Here is an 18,621-nt window from a genome sequence, read left to right as displayed (position 1 = left end):
CACTTGACTAGCTTTTATCGACTAGTTAGCTAGTAGTCGAGCCGTCTATATGGTCTGCTTTGGCAACACTTTAGAATCATTACTAAACATCCTATTTAGCGGATCAAGTCCTGTGCGCTTCTCAAAATGCTACTTGCTTTGGAGCGGGTGCTCTCCCAAGAAGTACATTCTATTTGCGAACAACTATAGTATATTTAGTGGACCTGCCTGTGCCTCTTAGAGGTGCACAGCCACTTTCACTAATGTTTCTTTGTATTTATCATTGTTTTGTGATGTCAGCTGCAACTGGACATAATCAGAATGAAACTTGAGGTAGTAGAACTCCACCAAAGAAAGACTTAGGGCCACATGTAGCAAAGTTCTGAATTGCGACTTGCAAATTGGGAGTCGCAAATTTGAATGTAGGGTAGTGTCTTTGACACTAATTGCGACTCGCAAGGGGGTCGCAAATGCCCACCTCATGAATATTTATGAGGTAGGTTGCAATTTTTGACCCCCTTGGGAATGGCGGCCCTCACCGGGATGGTGGCCTGCTGGAGACAGCAGACCACCATGTCTGGGACTGCTTTTCAATAAAGCAAGGTTTTTTTTGTAATGCAGCCCGTTTTCCTTAAAGGAAAACGAGATGCATTACAAAAACAAAAAATTAAACGTTTTTGTTTCATTATTTCAGAGCAGGCAGTGGTTGAGTATTTTGTAAACCCTATCATATGTTACGTGATGTGTGTTGCATGATCCACATTTCAAAGACTTTCAGAGCTTTGCGCGAGCTGTTGGCTTGCCCATCTCTAACCATGGTCGCCACAGCTCCTGCTGTTTAGAGCTCCTATCTCCGCGGTAACTGGTCTTAGCCAGGCCCATAGAAGTCGCCGTCATCAGCATACCGGACATGTGTTTCACCACTGGGTATGGCAGTGCAAGCGCAATCCCGAGTGATGAGCACTGGATCTGAACTCAAGAGCCGGGAGTTGGGTTCTGGCCAGCATCATTAACTGCGACACTTCCTACTGCACGGGCTGATCGCATTTGATACAAGACTTTGTTATTTGTTTGTTTATTTATTTTGCTTCCCAAATCAGCTGGATCAGGTGATGTATCAAGGGTTGACACTGAGCTGACCCAGATTACCCAAAACCTTAGCAGGACGAGACTCCAGTCCTATGTACTTGTTTTTGCACCAGGCGCGAGCCAACTCACTCGGACAAAAAAAAGAATACATGAACCAATTCTGGCACAGTTGACGTGTGACTTAATTACCTTGTTTAATATCAAATTGTGTGGAAACCTGAAAATCTGCGTCCCTCCCCTCCGTGACCAAAAACATGTGATCCTGGGCAGACACCATCAATACCTTGCCCCCTAAATCTCCTGTTTGTTCTTTATCATCTCATCATCTAAGTATTTTTTTATTTTAGCAAGTATAGTTTTATCAACTATTAATACGCTGATGTTTGCTGCCCGCAGTGAGATCACGGCAGAGGGTGGGCAGAGAGAAAAAGGATTTGGTTTGAAACGTTTACAGTTCTGCCACTGAAACCCTGAAAACAAGGAAAAATCACGGCCTACCTGCTTAAATGGTGTGTTCTTGAGCTACATGAATAAAAGACATTAACATTAACAAAGCCAACTGCTCTTGCATTGTCAAGACCTATTGGCTTTCCCAGTGCTTGTTCTGTGGTCTTGCCAATGAAGCATAGGTGAGTGATGGGTTGGCAATTGGTGAGATCATCAGGGTCCGGGGTGGGGGTTCTTTAGGAGTGGGAGGACCTTCTTTGTTCATTTTGCATTGAAGGCAATGGCTAGTTGGTCACTCTCATCCCCAACCACCATCACTGTGATAAATACATTGGTTGACCCCATTACTCCAACCCCACCATGACCCTAACATCCACTACTTGTGCTTGCCTGCTCTAATGGTACCAAAACATCAGAAAATGCTTGATTCCGAGGATAGGTCACGAGACACCAAACTTTATCCTGCGCTGGAAGAAGTCTGCAAAGAAGGGGTGGGAGTTAGAAGTGGTTGTACGTGTGCACCAGGATGTTACGGAGTCTCTCATAGCACTGCGCGGTACCGCAACACCTGAACTCAGTGCCCTGACTTTCCCACCCTTCACGATAGGCAGTTGTGAGGAACTCATGGAGGTTAGAGTCCTGCTTCAGGAGCCGTTAGCTCACTCCTCCCACCCTCACAGGCTGTTTTTTTTTCCAGGAGGAGGGAATCTTCTCGATGCATGGAAGCCTTAGCAGCCGCTCTTCACAAAGACCACCTTCCAGCACCGAGAAGCGTTTACATCTCCAGGTAGATATCCCATCTTCTCATTTTTTCAGAGTTTTTATATTTACTTATAATGGATTAATTCTACATCAAAAAGATGGTCAGTTTCTGTACCTCGTTACTCATATATCAACAGTGCCATTACTCTGTTTTACCTTTGAAGGAAGCTTCAGTACCATTATTAAGGAGCTGTGATCATTGGAAGATCAGGCAAACGTCTTGCGTGCCAGCCGCCAAACATATGATCTCCCCAGAGCGAAGCAGCTTGTGTGTTTATAACACATATTGGAAGCTTCTAGAATAGGGATACAGGCGCTAGGTACAACTCCTGCTATGCTGCTAGGCCTCCGTGTTAGTAGACTAATAAGAGCTAGAAAAAGATACATTTTACAGGTTACATGATTAGGCTTCACATGTTTAGAGTTTTCAATTACTTTTAGTCTCTCTCTCTCTCCACCTTTATGTTTTTTATCACAATAGTTAGAGTTTATACACCGCCTATATTAAAACCACCATCCACCTCATTTTACACTTTGTATAAAACACTTTTGAAAAGCTCACAATACATTACATATACAAAAAAGCCAGAATGTATTGGTCTTATGGTTAAATTATGACGTTAACAATTAAACCATTCATTGACTTTGACACCATTGTCTTCTGCAATAATAGTAACATCTTACAGCGATATAAAACGTATTGTACTTTGCAAACCCTGCAAACAAAACTATAATTGCGTTTCCTTTTTTGAGTTTACAGGCCATGCTTCCATTGCCACAGGTTTGGAAGATAACCATATGTAAAAAGAATTATGTATTCTTCCCTGTTTCAAGGCTTTGGGCCAGTTAAAAGTAGTTGAACAGCTACGCTTAGTCTCAATACTGAAGGTTTACACCATCAAGCCATGATTTGCAGACGTGTCATGCAACAAATGAACTGCTTTGGCTTGCAACCTCAAGGAAGCTAAAACATTCGACTTATGGTACATTTTCTAGTCTTATTGCAGGATTGCCCCTTCATATTGACTTACATGCATAGTCTTCTTTCCTTTATTAGATAATTTTGTTAAGAGCACATTTGCAAAGTCATAGACTTGACTAACACAACACTATGGATTCATGTTTTATTTATGCAGCACATCCACACCTCGGAATCAATTCAGTAATTGCATAACAGTTGCAAATACTTCTTACGTGCGTTAGTACCATCATGTGTGCTAAGTCATCCAGTCCACCTGTGAGGAGCAGCTTTGGGTTGAGATCTGTGGCAGAAAATCCAGCGATGAGCATCATTGCTGGTAACATTTGTAATTCTAATGGTGGGCTTCATTAGTCAGCAGGTGCTGTCCTTTAAGTTATCCATTTATTCCTCCAGCATAGTTATATGACCAAAATCTATGAGCTCGTCTTGGCTTGACATCCTCAAGTAATCAATGCACTATTTGACATTTTTATTGTATTTGGCTGGAGAGGTGGCCATCTTCCTATCAATTTCTGGGGCCCTTGATATTTTACCTTTCCTAATCAGACGGAGGAACTCAGCTCGAAGAGAGTTTCCTATTTCATTGTCCACTAGCTTTCTGTGACAAGCACCTATATAGGAGCCTACCTTGTCCATGGACAGAGGATGTTGTATGTCTTCTGGGTCTAACGTGTCATGGTGGGAGGTTCTTGTGTCTTGTATCACCCTCTATAGCTTGTTCCAACTTCATGACATCTGACTTGGGACAACAGGGCCTTGTTGCAATTTGCTCCCAATCGAGTTCCACATGGAATTCATCCACATTAGTTGGGTCATGGCCCAAATTGTAGTCCCCATCACCAGAAGGCAACTGCAGTGTGCCCGGGTTTCCAGAACTCCTGGGGTCTTTGAACCCCTATTTTGCCCCTCGCAGGGAGGGTATTTCCTTGACAGAAAATACCTCTTAAGCCTTTTAAAGGCGTTCCTATCCAGGGGTTGTGCCCTTGTGTGTTTAAATGTTTTCTTCCTGGGTACTTTGTTGCGCTGCCTCAGAAGTTTTAAGATCCTGAGGACGACTGCAAGGTCTTCACTACAGTTGAGTTGTTTAAGGGTGGTTGTCAGCCCGCTGCAGGATTTCCTTCTCCAGAGGTGCTATTGTGTCGTCTTGACTGAGGCATCCTCCACCTCTGATAAGCCATCATCCCAAAGCATATATTCCACCTCTTCCTCCTCCATGACTGAGGAATTGCTTTCCTGCATTCTATTTTATCTGAGTTTAATCAGGAATACAGAACTGGGAGACCAGTATTGATAAAGAGTCTGGTAGGTCTATTAAAGTACAGTTGAGGGTAAAATGCTTCCTGGGACTCACACCCCCTGCTGTGTCTAGCAAATAAACACCACTGACAGGAAGTGAAATAGTTAGAGTGGTAGAACACCTATCTGATGCTGGAGCAACCAAAAGAAGAGGAAACAGGAAGTCAAGCAGCCTCTTCAAGGGATAGATGGGCGATGATTGGCTACGAGGCTGGTGTTCTTTTCTCAAGCTCCAATAGAAAAGTAGGTGGATATGCTTTGGTGATGTAATTAATGCTGGAGAGAGTATAATCCTCACCTGTGGCCTGTTTTGCCATATTCTCCATTACCACTCTTCCCTAAATCAATGCCTTAGTTAAGTTGAGTATCCATAGACCTTAACCGGTATTATTTATTTTGGTGAAAATAAAGAGGCCTGATGAAATGCTTTGGAAAAAATGATTTTTAATTGAAAAACGCTATCTAATACTTTTCATATATTTAAAGCACGTTCTTTTTTACTCTAGTTTGTAAAGTTCTAACATCTGAACATAAGTTATTAGTATGAATACATACGTTGTGAGAGCAAGTTTGGTCCTGAAATTCGCTGCATACTTAGACACTCATGGTTCTCATTGTGGGCTCTGACCTTATAAAAAGTGTGTAATCCTTCAGTTAGTATAGGTACTCTATCATATCTCACGATTTTGATTGATTATAAAGATTCAGGCCCTCATTACGAGTCTGGCGGTCTTGAGACTGCCAGACTCGCTGTGGCGGTCTCACTGCTGCGGAGCCGGTGATGAAGACCACCGTATCACGCGTTGTGTGGGGTTTGGCTGAAGCCAAATTTCCACAACTCCGCCTGGCCCGCCGGAGCTAGGAGCTGGGGTCCCAAGACTCGGAGTCCAGACCACCAATTACTTTCATGAGACCTACCTCGGAGGTGCCCGACTCCTTCAATTTGACTCTGGTACCATATTGTGATTGATGCCGAATTTTCATTCTTGTGTGATTTATCTTTCACAAGAATAGCTTAACTTGCCTTGATTTCCTGAGTAGTTCTGGTTCCCAGTGCAACTTGGAGTCAGGAACCGGATCTGCCAGGCCCCAGTTTGTGTTTCATTTCTCCCCCCACCTCTTCATTATTGTATTAGAGGTCATATCCCCTGCTACTTCCTAGTTGCATGTTTAAGCAGCATGTGCCAAAGGCAAGCCTGTGTGTGACCAGACCGCAACCATACCAGGGACTGGCTCAAGGTCTCCCAGCTTTACCTCTCACTCTCACTGTTGCAGTAAAATCAAATACTTTTTCTGTTACTTTCTGCATTGAGGTATCTCCTCTTCGCCCCACTTCCTCCACACATTTCCCATTTATTGTCCATCTCCACCCCCCTCACTTGATATGTCCTTTCCAGTACTTAATTTCTATTTAATAAACGTCTGATCGCTCCCAAGACATAATAAGCATTTGCAGTGCATCGGGTCTCGCGTTTGCTCGTGTTAGAGCTGATAGCGTTGTAAACTCCTAACCCGACTTTTCACCTATCGGCAAAAGTGCATTTATGTACGTAACCCGAAAAAGTGCAATTAACTATGTAAAGTGCTCGACTTCTGCCAAGCGAGATCGGGCTTCTAAATTAGAGAAAAAGTAGTCCACGAGCCGGATGGAAAACAGCGAGCCTCGCATGTTTTCTGTACTTGGTCGCTGCGCTCGAGGAGGGCTAGCCACCGGAAAAGGCATGACATGTGCATGCCTTCGACTAATGAAAGCAAGCAGATTTTATTAGGCAAGCCCAGGAACCAATGAAAAACACTGACGTGAGGTCGACAGGGCTCCGAGCCCTTTTCTAAACACTAAAGCGTCTCGCTGCGATACGCATGCGCGAGCGCATGCAACGCAGACTCGACCCTAAAAAAGAGATCGCGGACTTCATCTAACATCTTCTGCCATCAGCTACTTTCTGTACAGAGATCTGGCTCCATGAAGAGCTTCCACTGCTCCTAGAATTTAGTGATGTGAAGCAATGACCTCGCGCACTTTCAACTTGACTAGATCATACTTGCGCATATTGATCTCTTACCATCCTGGCCCACAACCTCCTTCACCACCTATCTTTGCAATGCTGTGACACAACTACTCCTCAGCACCTCTAACTTTCTTCTCCTTGGGGATTTTAACATCCATATAGAGGACTTTGACGACGGAAACCCTACACCTCATAAAAGCCTTCCCAATAATAAGCCGTACACAGGGCTCACTAACCCTAAGTCCAGAATTAGCCCTTCTTTACTGCCCTGTGCTCCACTATACTGCCCCCCTTCTAATGCTACCACTGCCAATGACACTTTCAATGCATGGATTATGAATGCTTTGAACAAAATAGTCCCCCTCAAGCACTGTTTCTCATTGTATGCACCTCTCATTTCCTTTGAACTGTGAAGAACCTAGACTCGCTAAATTTCTGTGTATGTCGTAAGAATCCAATGGCATTCCTCTTACAATCCTTCTAAGGCATTGTCACAAACTGCACATCAAAAACTACAAACACAATAGTTGAAATTATCAGGCCTGAAATTACGCCCAAAAAACGGGTTTCCTGCCAGCCCATATGAGAGATGTTTAATAATGTCAAAGAACTGCTCCCCCTGCCCCCTTTTAAGGCTGCAAACACTTCAGACCCTCCACGAAACTCTGTCAAGACCTGTTGGTGTTCTTCTACTCTTCAATCGAATTAATTCATGCCCGCTTCCTCCTCAGTACCTCATGGATTCCGTTCTCACAACTGCTGGTCCGAACCTCCCAATCATCAGTCCTTTCCAGTGTCAAGGCGTTCTCCCATACGAAGGTTCCACCATTCTTAAATCCATTTGGTCAGGTTCAGCTTCTGTCCCTTGTCCCCTCAATCCCCCACTCCAGTTAGCTCCAGAGACGGCAATTCCCATCATCACCGACATCTGTAATCTCCCTGCAGCCAAAGCATGTATAATGTCTAAGAGAAGTGGAAACACAGGTTATGCCTTTACTGAAAAAAAACTAATTCAGCTGGCCAACAAGCACTAGAAAATTATAATCCTATATCACTTCTTCCGCTTACACTCAAATTAGGCAACCATTAAAACTCATTTTATAAGTTAACCTCCATTTGTAAATCTCTGTCTCGGGCTTCCACTGCTGTCTTCCCGTACCTTCTTTCCACTTCTCTCATAGCACAAGGATGACTTTGGGTATTTGCAACACTTTACAAAATCCTTAAAATAATATAAGATAGCAACACGTTATTTGGCATACACACTCGGTTGCGGAGTACAATGGAGCAGGAGGACAATAAAAGCAAAGATACCCTGCTGAAGGATTTGACAAGGAAAGTTCAGAAATGTTTGTACATTGAAGTTCTCTTAGTTAAGCTGTTATTGATGGGAGAGTGTCCTGCCAATTAAACATATTCAGATAAGAGATGTGGGTGATATGAAGCAAGATGTTCTTACCATTTTATTTTTTAAATATTTCTTGTCAATTCCAGAGGAGCTCTGGGCAGGACAGGGCACCTGTGCCCACCATGGACAAACCCATCTGCCTCATAGAAAATCTGCCCAATGAGGGTCTGCAGGTGAATCAAGAAGCTTTGGAGATTCTCAGCAGAATCAGCCAGCCAGTGGTGGTGGTAGCAATAGTTGGGCCGTACCGCACGGGGAAATCATATCTCATGAACAAACTCGCTGGGAAACCAACAGGTAAGGGTACATCTGGTGTCCATTGGGAGGGAAATGAAAATTAGGAAAGTGAAATGTTGAAGCAAAAATTACCTGTAATGCCCTTTCAAATATCTTGCGCCTGCCGTATGAATGGAACACGGGCTTAGATACTGAACTCTGACACTGTTAAAATCATATGACCCAGCATTCCTTAAATCCTGCTACCGTCTAAAGATCGTAAGGCATTAAAGCTGGTTGGCTTGTATGGTGTTGTACCATTCCAAAGCTGCAACCCAGTGCTTAGAATGGGAAAATATCTTGGCTTTTTGTTGGTTTTCAGTTTCATTATTCAGCTAGTTGTGGGACGCACTTGCTGACACTATCCTTACAGATTATGCTGGCAGATTACTTCTTTAGCTTAGAGTGGATAATGTAGGAAAGTATCCTTTTTGACATGGTCACCCCTACTTTTTGCCACTGATGCTGAGGGTTTTAGACTGAAGCTGCACTGGGTTCCGGCTAACCAGGCCCCAAGTTCCAGTGCTCTTTCCCAAAAACAAGATAAACTGATCTGATTGTGTACTATAGAATGGTGAAAAACCCACTTGGACAGTATCATAATTCAAGTTCAGCACATTGTTTATTGTGAAAAATAGAGGCAAATTCTTCTTTGACACACAGCCAGGGTTCATCGAGTTATCAGCCAACACGTGTTTCGCCCCTTATTGCAGATAAGCCAGGGCTTTCTCAAGGCTGTGAAAAATATGTGTAAAAATATATGTAAAAAGATATAGTGAAATACAAGGTAAGACTAATGCTAGCGAAGGGTGCTACCAAGAGATGTGATAGTTGTTAAAACAGGCAAGTAAGCCAAGCAACCTTGTCTATTGTGCTCCCCAAATAGTGAGAGAAGAAATATTTGGAGGGACAAGCCCATAATAGAATTTAGAGACAAGTAAATATTATAAGCATCCTAGTTGTGAAAGTAATTGGGGTTATTAGTCTACAAATGATGAGAAATAATAGTATGATTGGCTATAAGGAAGGAAAGAAATGAGATTAAATTGTGAATGATCCATTATAAGAGCGTAGCAAAATAAGATAAGTACTTGAAGAAGTAACACCATTAGTTGATATAAAGCTGACCAGTGAGTAAAAGCATGCTGGCACTCTCGTGATTTTAGTAGGAGATGAAACTAATTAAGAAAGGTAGTATAAATAAGTATACAGATAAATTCAAAACTAATGCATACCAAGTCATATAAGGTAAGAACATCCTCAGATACAAATATCAGTTGATCGTGATCTAAGTACAAAAATGTGCATGACATTTAGGAAGACTAGTTCACTAGAATAAATGTAATTAAAAATAAAATAAAGGTTGTATCATACACAAAAAGACTATTGTAAATGCGGATAGAGAAGTACAATATCTAAATCAAATCAATATATCTAAAGATGATGCAAAGTCCAATGACAATCCGCTTATGAAGAGGTATATGAATCGGAGGGAACATCAGTTAAATTCAAAAATACCACAATAAACGAGTCCAAATCAAATAAAAGTGAGCTCCATAGAGAATCAGGTGAGGACCACTAAGCGACCATCAATTAAGAATAAAGCTACTTTGGAGAAGTATTCTTCCAAAATCCATTACATTACAGTGAAATGGGCGTAATGGCTGCATCTTATGTTGCAGAGACCAGGGAAACACTCGACATGAAATACAGTGTCATTCAGTATATTCAGTACATATAGGCTTAGTACACTGATATTTCAGGACATGTGTAAAGAAATTCATGAATAAAAGGAATACAGTAGTTTGACTCTAGACTAGCAAGGAGAAAGGGGGATGGAGCAAAAACAAAAACAATTGTTGCTTAGAGAGCAAAATAAGTCAGCCTGTAATTCTAAAAAAACGGGCAAGCAATTTACAAAGAAGGTTCTTACCGAGCTAGAAGTGGAAAATAACTTTCCTCGTGTCCCGCGGTAAATCGCCAGTGCGCGATGAAAATATCCGCATTTAAATAACTATGGTCCTTCCTCTGATCTAGGTTGTGGAAACAGAGGAAGGACTGAAAAGGGTCTGAATACCATGTAAAATGGTGCCGCCATTTTTAAGAAGGCCGGAAATGGCCCGTCGCACATCATATGGAAGGAAAAAACAGCCGAATTGGGAGCAAAAGGAAAACAAAAAGGCAAAGGTAAGTCAGAACGACCTGAAGAAGAACGAGTTAGGAAAAAAAAGAAGAAAGGAGAAAAAGTGAAATGGAGAATGGAGGAAAAGCGGAGAAGAAATAAAGAAATAGAAAGGGAGAATAAAAAGAGAAGAGTAGAGAGGATGGAAGAGAATGAAAAGACAAGATTTAAAGAATTTAAAGAGCTTTTTTATGTTAAAAAATGGAGGAATAGAAAATTAGGAAGGTGGGAAGGAATGGAAGAAACGGAAAGAGCAGAGCAAGTAAATGACATACAAGCAACATGTGGGCACCAGAGAGAATTAAATACACAACAGGACCAGCAATAAATACGAGAGAGGAGAGAAAGAAAAACAAAAGAAAAACAGGAGGAAGAAAGTGAAAAGGCAAAGGGGAGAAAGAATAATAGAATGAGGAACAAAAATTAAATACAAGCAATAAAGGAAACAAAAATACATCAGATTATAACAGCCAATAGTGCCATTCATGGTCCTGGTTTAAGCCTTGATGCACTGTATTGTGATGGATAATAATTCGACTTTCTTCTTGACGTAGATGTAGATTACCCCCCCTAGGGGACGAGGTGATTTGTTTAAGGCCACAGAAGGTAAACTGTCCTTCATGAGAGTGAAATGTTTTGTAATGTTCCACAAGAGGTGCCTTCGACTCCAGTTTGAGAATGTTACGGTAATGTTCTTGAATACAGATTTTTAGTGGTCGGATAGTACTCCCCATTTAGACTTTTTGGCAGGGACACCATATTGAGTATACAACATTGATGCTCTCACAGTTGACAAAGTCTTTGATCCTGAAGTCCTTGCTGTTGAGGTTGATTGTGGTGGATCTGTTGAGTCCAAGTTTTCAAACGGAACATTTGGTACAAGTAAAAAACCCCTTTGGTTGTGGAAAAAATAGCACCGGAAGGTTTAGGTCGGAAAAAGGATGGGCAAAGTTTAACCCGAAGGTTCGGGGCTTGGCGGAATCCAATTTGTGGGCGAGAAGTAATGAATTGATGAATGGAAGGGTTATTTTGAAGTATGTACCAGTGTTTTTGTAGGTGCTTGCGAATGGAATGGTGACCATTGTGAAATTCTGTAATCAATCGGATGGTTAAATCCACTTTACGTCGATGTGAGCTATTGATCATTTTGATTCTGTCCAGAGCACCAGATTTTTCTTTGGAAAGATTGAGGGACATTTGATTATATCCCCTCGCTTTAAGCCTCTCCGTTATTTGTGAGGAGAAATATGTGTAATCACTGGAATTAGTACAGTTAATTTTGGCACGTCTGAACTCTCGTTGTGGAATGTTTCTGATTATACTGGGTGGATGACAACTGGTCGCATGTAAGATTGAGTTTGCCGCTGTCTGTTTCCTGAAAAATTTGGTATGCAATTTTTCATTGTCAATGTAGATGAGAAGGTCTAAGTATTCTACCTGCACATCTGAGATATGATATGTAATGTCAATGTCCCATCTGTTGGGTACTAGAGATTGTAGAAATTCAGTCAAAAGGTCCTTATGTCCTTGCCAAATCAACAGTATATCGTCAATGTATCTTCCCCAGAAAATAATGTTCGTGGAGAGGTGTTCATTCCTGTCGCTCCATAGCCACGCTCTTTCTACTGCCCCCATCACAATACATGCATATGGAGGCGCAAATTTTGCCCCTATCGCCGTCCCTTGTAATTGTAGATAGAAATTTCCATCAAAGAGAAAATTGTTGTTCTCCAAGCAGAACTGTAGCATGTCCAAGATCATGAGATTGTGTGTGGCAAAGGCCACTGATTTGGTCGACAGGATTTTCTTAACTGCTTCTAGACCATCATGATGTTTAATGGAGGTGTAAAGACTTAGAATATCAATAGTGACGAGCAGGTAATCTGGTTGCCAATCAATATTTTGGAGTTTTTTAATAATATCTTTAGTGTCCAGAACAAAAGATGGCAAGTTGATCATGAAAGGTTGAAGAACATGGTCAATGAGAGTCCCTATTTTGGAACATATTGAGTTTACACCGGAAATAATGGGTCTGCCTTTTGGAGGAAAATCTTGTTTATGAATTTTTGGTAGAAGGTACAAAGTGGGAATTGTAGGATAAGATAGGAATAATGCAGATTTCTCTTTATGAGAAATCACCTGACGGGAAAGCCAATGATCAAGAAGAACAGATAGTTTATGTTGTATGTGTGCTGTGGGATTAGAGGTAAGACGTTTGTAGCAATTGGGGTTATGAAGTTGTCGATAGGCCTCTTTAAGATAATCAGAAGTGTCAAGAATGACAATGTTACGTCCCTTATCAGCTTCCTTAATAGTAATGTTGGGATTGTTCCGTAATTTCACTAAGGCTGTCAATTGTTGATGATTAAGATTAGATGGAAGGTATCTGCGCTTATGACAGTATCTTGTGTACTCTTTGTCAAGGTCTCTCAGAACTGCAAATGAAAAGAGGTCTATAGAGTTACCCGCCGGAAGTATAGGGGTAAAGGTAGACTTAGGACGGAGATTTGAAGGGTGATATTGATTGATATTTAGTTCTAAGTCTTGTGCTAATGATGAGAGAGAAACATATGAATCGGAAGTGTTGGAAAGGTTACACAAGAGTCGTATATCTTGAAGGTCCTGGACCGAGATCTCACTGAGATTGGAGGAGGGTGCTAGAGATGATGGAATTAGCGAAGGAGAGGAGGGAGAAGAAAGAGTGGAAAAAAAAGATTTGAGTTTGAGTTGACGAATGAATTTAAAGAAATCAATTTTGGTTTGTGTAATGTTCCAAAAGTTGGTGGGGCAGTAGGACAAGCCATAGTTCAAGGTCTGTAGTTCAATTGGAGATCTGATTGTGTACAGTTGGCACACACTTTAGCACCCCTGTAAGTGACCTAGCAAATGTTATCTGTAGAAAGTTGGCTCTCTATATGGTACCCTAAAAAGAAGTATACCGTGCAGAGATTCCAGTGGATCCCCAATTGGTTTGCAGAGGCAACAGTAGATAGGACTAATGCTCTATTTTGTGGTAGTGTGAGCGAGCAGTTAGGCTTATTATAGGGTAGTGCTAAGCATTTGTTGTACTCACAGAGACAATAAATGAGAAACACACAAAGAATAAAACCGAGACCAATTTAGAAAAAATACTTATTTTTATATATATTTTAATCCCAAGAACTTCGTAATCAAGTAAGTACTTTTTTGAGCATAAATACTTTTCAGATTAAAAAATCAACACAGTGAAATTCTCAGAGCTATTCAATGTTAATCTATGGAGGAAAACAATGTTCAGCAAATACAGGGTTACCAACGACTTGCAAGGCCAATCTCAGAGAGTTAAGGTAAGTACCGGGAACTGATCGGAACAACACCAGTAGGTCACTCCAGGCAGCACTGGGGCGGCAGGGTGCAGTGGTGCAGTAAGGCGATGGGGTGCCCAATGCTTTTCAATGGGAGTTGGACCTCGGGCCAAACAGGATGCAAGCTCTGGCTAGGAATCCAGTCAGGGACAACAGGCAGGTAGGTAGTAGACTTGGGGTACTTGGGGACATAGGTGCACCTTTGGTCCTTTTCTCCAGAGCCCAGGGGTGATGGATGCAGGGGGTCCTTAGGTGTTGAGTTTCTTCGTCAAGGAGTACTTGTGGTCAGGGGTTCCTCTGTGTTGAATCTGCAGGCGTTGTTGGGGAGTCCAGTAGGGAGGGGACCGAGGCTGGACTCTAGCTCAGAGGAGCCGGGGGACATCGTTGGCATCAGTGACCCATCTCAGTTGGAGTAAGGGGCGATGGGTGCAGTGGTTGCTGGAGGTGTCAAGTTTTCTCTCACCACAAGGACCTGTGTGCAGAGGCGGCAGGCAACTTGGGGGAATCCAAGAGGGGTAAAACCTGAGTGGACTCAGACTTTGATCAGCTGAGGAACCTTGCTAGCACCATTGGTTGGCTTCACCTAGAGTTGTGGATGTCTTGTTGCCCAAGGTCACTTCGGGTTTCGGGTCTTTGCTGTTTCGAAGGCTGCAGAGTCCATTCTTGAGATTTTGTTGCAGAGAAGATCCGCTGCTCACCGGATTCTTGAGTCTTTATGGTAGGCGGGCAGTCCTCCTGGGTTTCTTGGAGGCTCAGCTGCAGGATGAGTGGTCTTTTTGGGCTGAGTCCGTCAAGGTCAGCAGGCAGGCCGGTGGGGCTGGTACCAAGTCAGCTGCTTTTTCTTTTCCTCTTTTGCAGGTGTGACTCATCTTTGTTCTTTGCTTCTTAGGTTGTCAGGATCTGAGTAATAGGGTCCAGGGGTGCCACTTAAATACTCAATCTAGGGGCGCTACAGGAAGTGCCATGTGGTAGCCAATGAGCTGTCCACCTTTAGGGTGACTACATCCTTCTTATTTCCTAGCGGCCTAATTCCTTCCAAACAAGATGGAGGAAATTTGAAAAGTGGTGTCCACGTCAGCTCGTCCACCTCAAGGGTGGGACTGGCATGAAGTGGGCACATCTCCTAATCTGCCTAATTTACACACCTGTGCTGCTGCCAAAAGTGGGGTCAGGACAGAGGGGGTCAGTCATCTCCACCATCTGGAGAGACCTTGGTCGCATTACGAAGGCGTCTAGGCCTTTGAAGCTTCCAGCCCTGGAATGTCCATCCTGCCTAGTAGAGGTGATAACACCCCTGCCCAGTGCAGGCGTTTGCCTCTTGCCCTTGAGAGCACTGGCTCTCACCTTGGGGGGCCATAAACACGTGTTCGATGGCATATGTTGCTGCAGATACACATGTTTGGCACAGTCCGCTGCCTGGTGTTGGGCTCGGAGTATTACAAGTTGTTTTTCTTCGAAGAAGTCTTTTTTGGTCACGGGACCGAAGGACTCCTCCCTCTTCGGCTCCATTGCGCATGGGCGTCGACTCCATCTTAGATTGTTTTTTTCCGCTGTCGGGTTCGGACGTATTCCTTTTCGCTCCGTGTTTCGGTTCGGAAAGTTAGTCAGAATCTCGGAAGAAAGCGTCGGTATTGTTCCGTTCGGTATCGGGATAGTTAGGTACATCGACACCGATCATCGGAAGACTTTGGGGTAGCTTCGATTCCCCCATCGGGGCCTGGTCGGCCCGACCGCGTGCGACATCGAAGCCGATGGAACGGACCCCGTTCCGTTTCTGCCCAAAATGTCACAGTAAGTATCCTTATACAGATCAGCACTTGGTCTGTAACTTGTGCTTGTCCCCCGAGCACAAGGAGGATACCTGTGAGGCCTGTCGAGCCTTCCGGTCCAGAAAAACACTCCGGGACCGAAGAGCCAGGCGTCTACAAATGGCGTCCACGCCGACAAAACAACGTTTCGACGACGAAGAGGAAACATTCTCGGTTCCGGACTCAGAATCCGGAGACTCCGACGTCGAACAACAGCAACAAACTGTGAGTAAGACGTCGAAAAGTAAAACCATCGAGAAAACGAAAGCCCAGGGGACGCCACTGCCAACAGGCCATGGCTCGACCCATAAAACAGGCGACCCGTCGAAGGCGCCGAAAAAGGGCACGCCCATAGCGAAGACACCCGACTCCGGTCGAGGGACCGCCATGGAGCAACCTCGGAGCCGAGATAGCGGCTCCGAGAGACAAAAACAAGATACCGGCACCGAAAAACATCGGCACCGAGACTCCATGCCGAAAGGAACAAAAATTCTGTCGGTGCCGAAGCCGAAAAAAGATTCTCTCTCGGCGCCGAAAATTTCCACACCTTCATCCTACACAGAGGAACAAGGAATAAGTGGCCAGATGCACAGATTTGGACAAGAGCTCCAAAGTGTAGAATCAGACTACACACAAAAGACACTGTACATCCAGCAAGACACAGGGAAGATATCAACCCTTCCCCCAATAATGAGGAAAAGAAGGATCGGTCTCCTCAAGGATGACGCACAACCACAAGCCAAAGTGGTTAAAAAAGTCACGCCTCCGCCCTCTCCACCACAACAGGCATCGCCGGCACAAACACCGCCACAAATGCACTCACCAGCGCAAACTACCATAAGTCAAGATAATCAGGATCAAGACGCTTGGGACCTATACGACACCCCAGTGCCGGACAATGATCCAGATTCATACCCCACAAAGCCGTCACCGCCAGAGGACAGTACCTCATACTCGCAACTGGTGGCTAGGGCTGCAGAATTCCACAATGTCCAACTGCATTCCGATCCTATAGAGGATGATTTTTTATTTAACACCCTCTCGGCTACACATAGCCAATATCAATGTCTCCCAATGCTACCAGGGATGTTACGGCACGCAAAACAAATTTTTGAAGAGCCCGTAAAATCAAGAGCCATCACCCCAAGGGTGGATAAAAAATACAAACCACCACCCACAGACCCAGTGTTTATTACTTCGCAGTTACCACCTGACTCCGTAGTAGTAGGGGCAGCTCGCAAAAGAGCAAATTCCCATACATCTGGCGACGCCCCACCTCCGGACAAAGAAAGCAGAAAATTTGATGCGGCAGGAAAAAGAGTAGCATCACAGGCAGCCAACCAGTGGCGCATCGCAAATTCTCAAGCGCTGCTGGCCAGATATGACCGCACACACTGGGATGAGATGCAACTTCTCGTAGACCATCTTCCCCAAGAATACCAAAAAAGGGCGCAGCAAATAGTTGAAGAGGGACAAACGATCTCAAACAATCAAATCCGCTCTTCACTGGACGCAGCCGATACTGCAGCGAGAACAGTCAACACTGCTGTCACCATAAGGAGACACGCTTGGCTCTGCACTTCAGGCTTCAAACCTGAAATCCAGCAGGCTGTCCTTAATATGCCCTTCAACGAAAAACAACTTTTTGGCCCTGAAATGGACACAGCCATTGAAAAACTTAAAAAGGACACAGACACGGCCAAAGCCATGGGCGCACTCTACTCCCCGCAGAGCAGAGGCTCTTTTAGAAAAACTCCATTTAGAGGGGGGTTTCGTGGCCAACCCACAGACACCACCAGCCAACAAACAAGAACCACACCATATCAGGGTTCATTCCAAAGGGGAGGTTTCAGGGGATATAGAGGGGGTCAATTCCCAAGGAGTAGGGGAAGATTCCAGATTCCAAAAACACCTCCACCTAAACAGTGACTTTCAAGTCACGCAACCCCTTCACTCAACACCAGTGGGGGGAAGACTAAGCCAATTCTACCAATCTTGGCAACAGATTACAACAGACAATTGGGTATTAGCAATAATCCAACATGGCTATTGCATAGAATTCCACAAATTCCCACCAAACATCCCTCCCAAAACACGCAAAATGTCACCACAACATTTAGAACTTTTAGGACTAGAAGTTCAAGCACTACTGCAAAAGGATGCAATAGAGTTAGTACCAGTACAACAAAAAAACACAGGAGTTTACTCCCTGTACTTTCTAATTCCAAAAAAAGACAAAACATTAAGACCAATATTAGATCTCAGGACACTAAATACCTACATCATATCGGACCATTTTCACATGGTCACACTACAAGACATCATTCCACTGCTCAAACAGCAAGATTACATGACCACATTAGACCTAAAGGATGCGTACTTTCATATACCAATACACCCTTCTCACAGAAAGTACCTAAGGTTCGTATTCAAAGGAATACATTACCAATTCAAAGTGTTGCCATTCGGAATTACAACTGCACCAAGAGTGTTCACAAAATGTCTAGCAGTAGTAGCAGCACACATCAGGAGACAACAGATACATGTGTTCCCTTACCTAGACGATTGGCTAATCAAGACCAACACAGTAAAAAAATGCGCAAACGACACCACATATGTCATACAAACCCTTCACAAACTGGGGTTTTCCATCAACTATACAAAATCACACCTAGAACCGTGTCAGACACAACAATATCTAGGAGCAACCATCAACACATCAAAGGGAATTGCCACTCCAAGTCCACAAAGAGTGCAGGCATTCCACAAGGTAATAAGTGCTATGTTTCCAAACCAAAAGATACAAGCAAAATTTGTGCTAAAACTTCTAGGCATGATGTCATCATGCATAGCCATTGTCCCAAACGCAAGACTACACATGCGACCCTTACAACAGTGCCTAGCATCACAATGGTCACAGGCACAGGGTCAACTTCAAGATCTGGTGTTGGTAGACCGCCAAACATACCTCTCGCTTCTATGGTGGAACAGCAAAAATTTAAACAAAGGGCGGACATTTCAGGACCCAGTGCCTCAATA

General features: G+C 43.6%; 1 protein-coding gene across 2 annotated transcripts in view; it reads left to right on the top strand.

Moving 5' to 3' along the window:
- LOC138246639 (guanylate-binding protein 1-like) overlaps positions 1–18,621 on the top strand; it is a 219,203-nt gene that overhangs the window by 127,587 nt on the left and 72,995 nt on the right. For both annotated transcript variants that reach the window (XM_069201357.1, XM_069201358.1), the window contains 2 exons: positions 2,213–2,302; positions 8,059–8,269. In XM_069201357.1, coding sequence (XP_069057458.1) covers positions 2,213–2,302; positions 8,059–8,269 — 301 coding nt within the window. The remainder of the gene's footprint in view (positions 1–2,212; positions 2,303–8,058; positions 8,270–18,621) is intronic.

Source organism: Pleurodeles waltl, chromosome 7 (assembly GCF_031143425.1).
Source record: "Pleurodeles waltl isolate 20211129_DDA chromosome 7, aPleWal1.hap1.20221129, whole genome shotgun sequence".
Classification (NCBI taxonomy): Eukaryota; Metazoa; Chordata; class Amphibia; order Caudata; family Salamandridae; genus Pleurodeles; species Pleurodeles waltl.
This window is presented reverse-complemented; position numbering and strand designations above follow the sequence as displayed.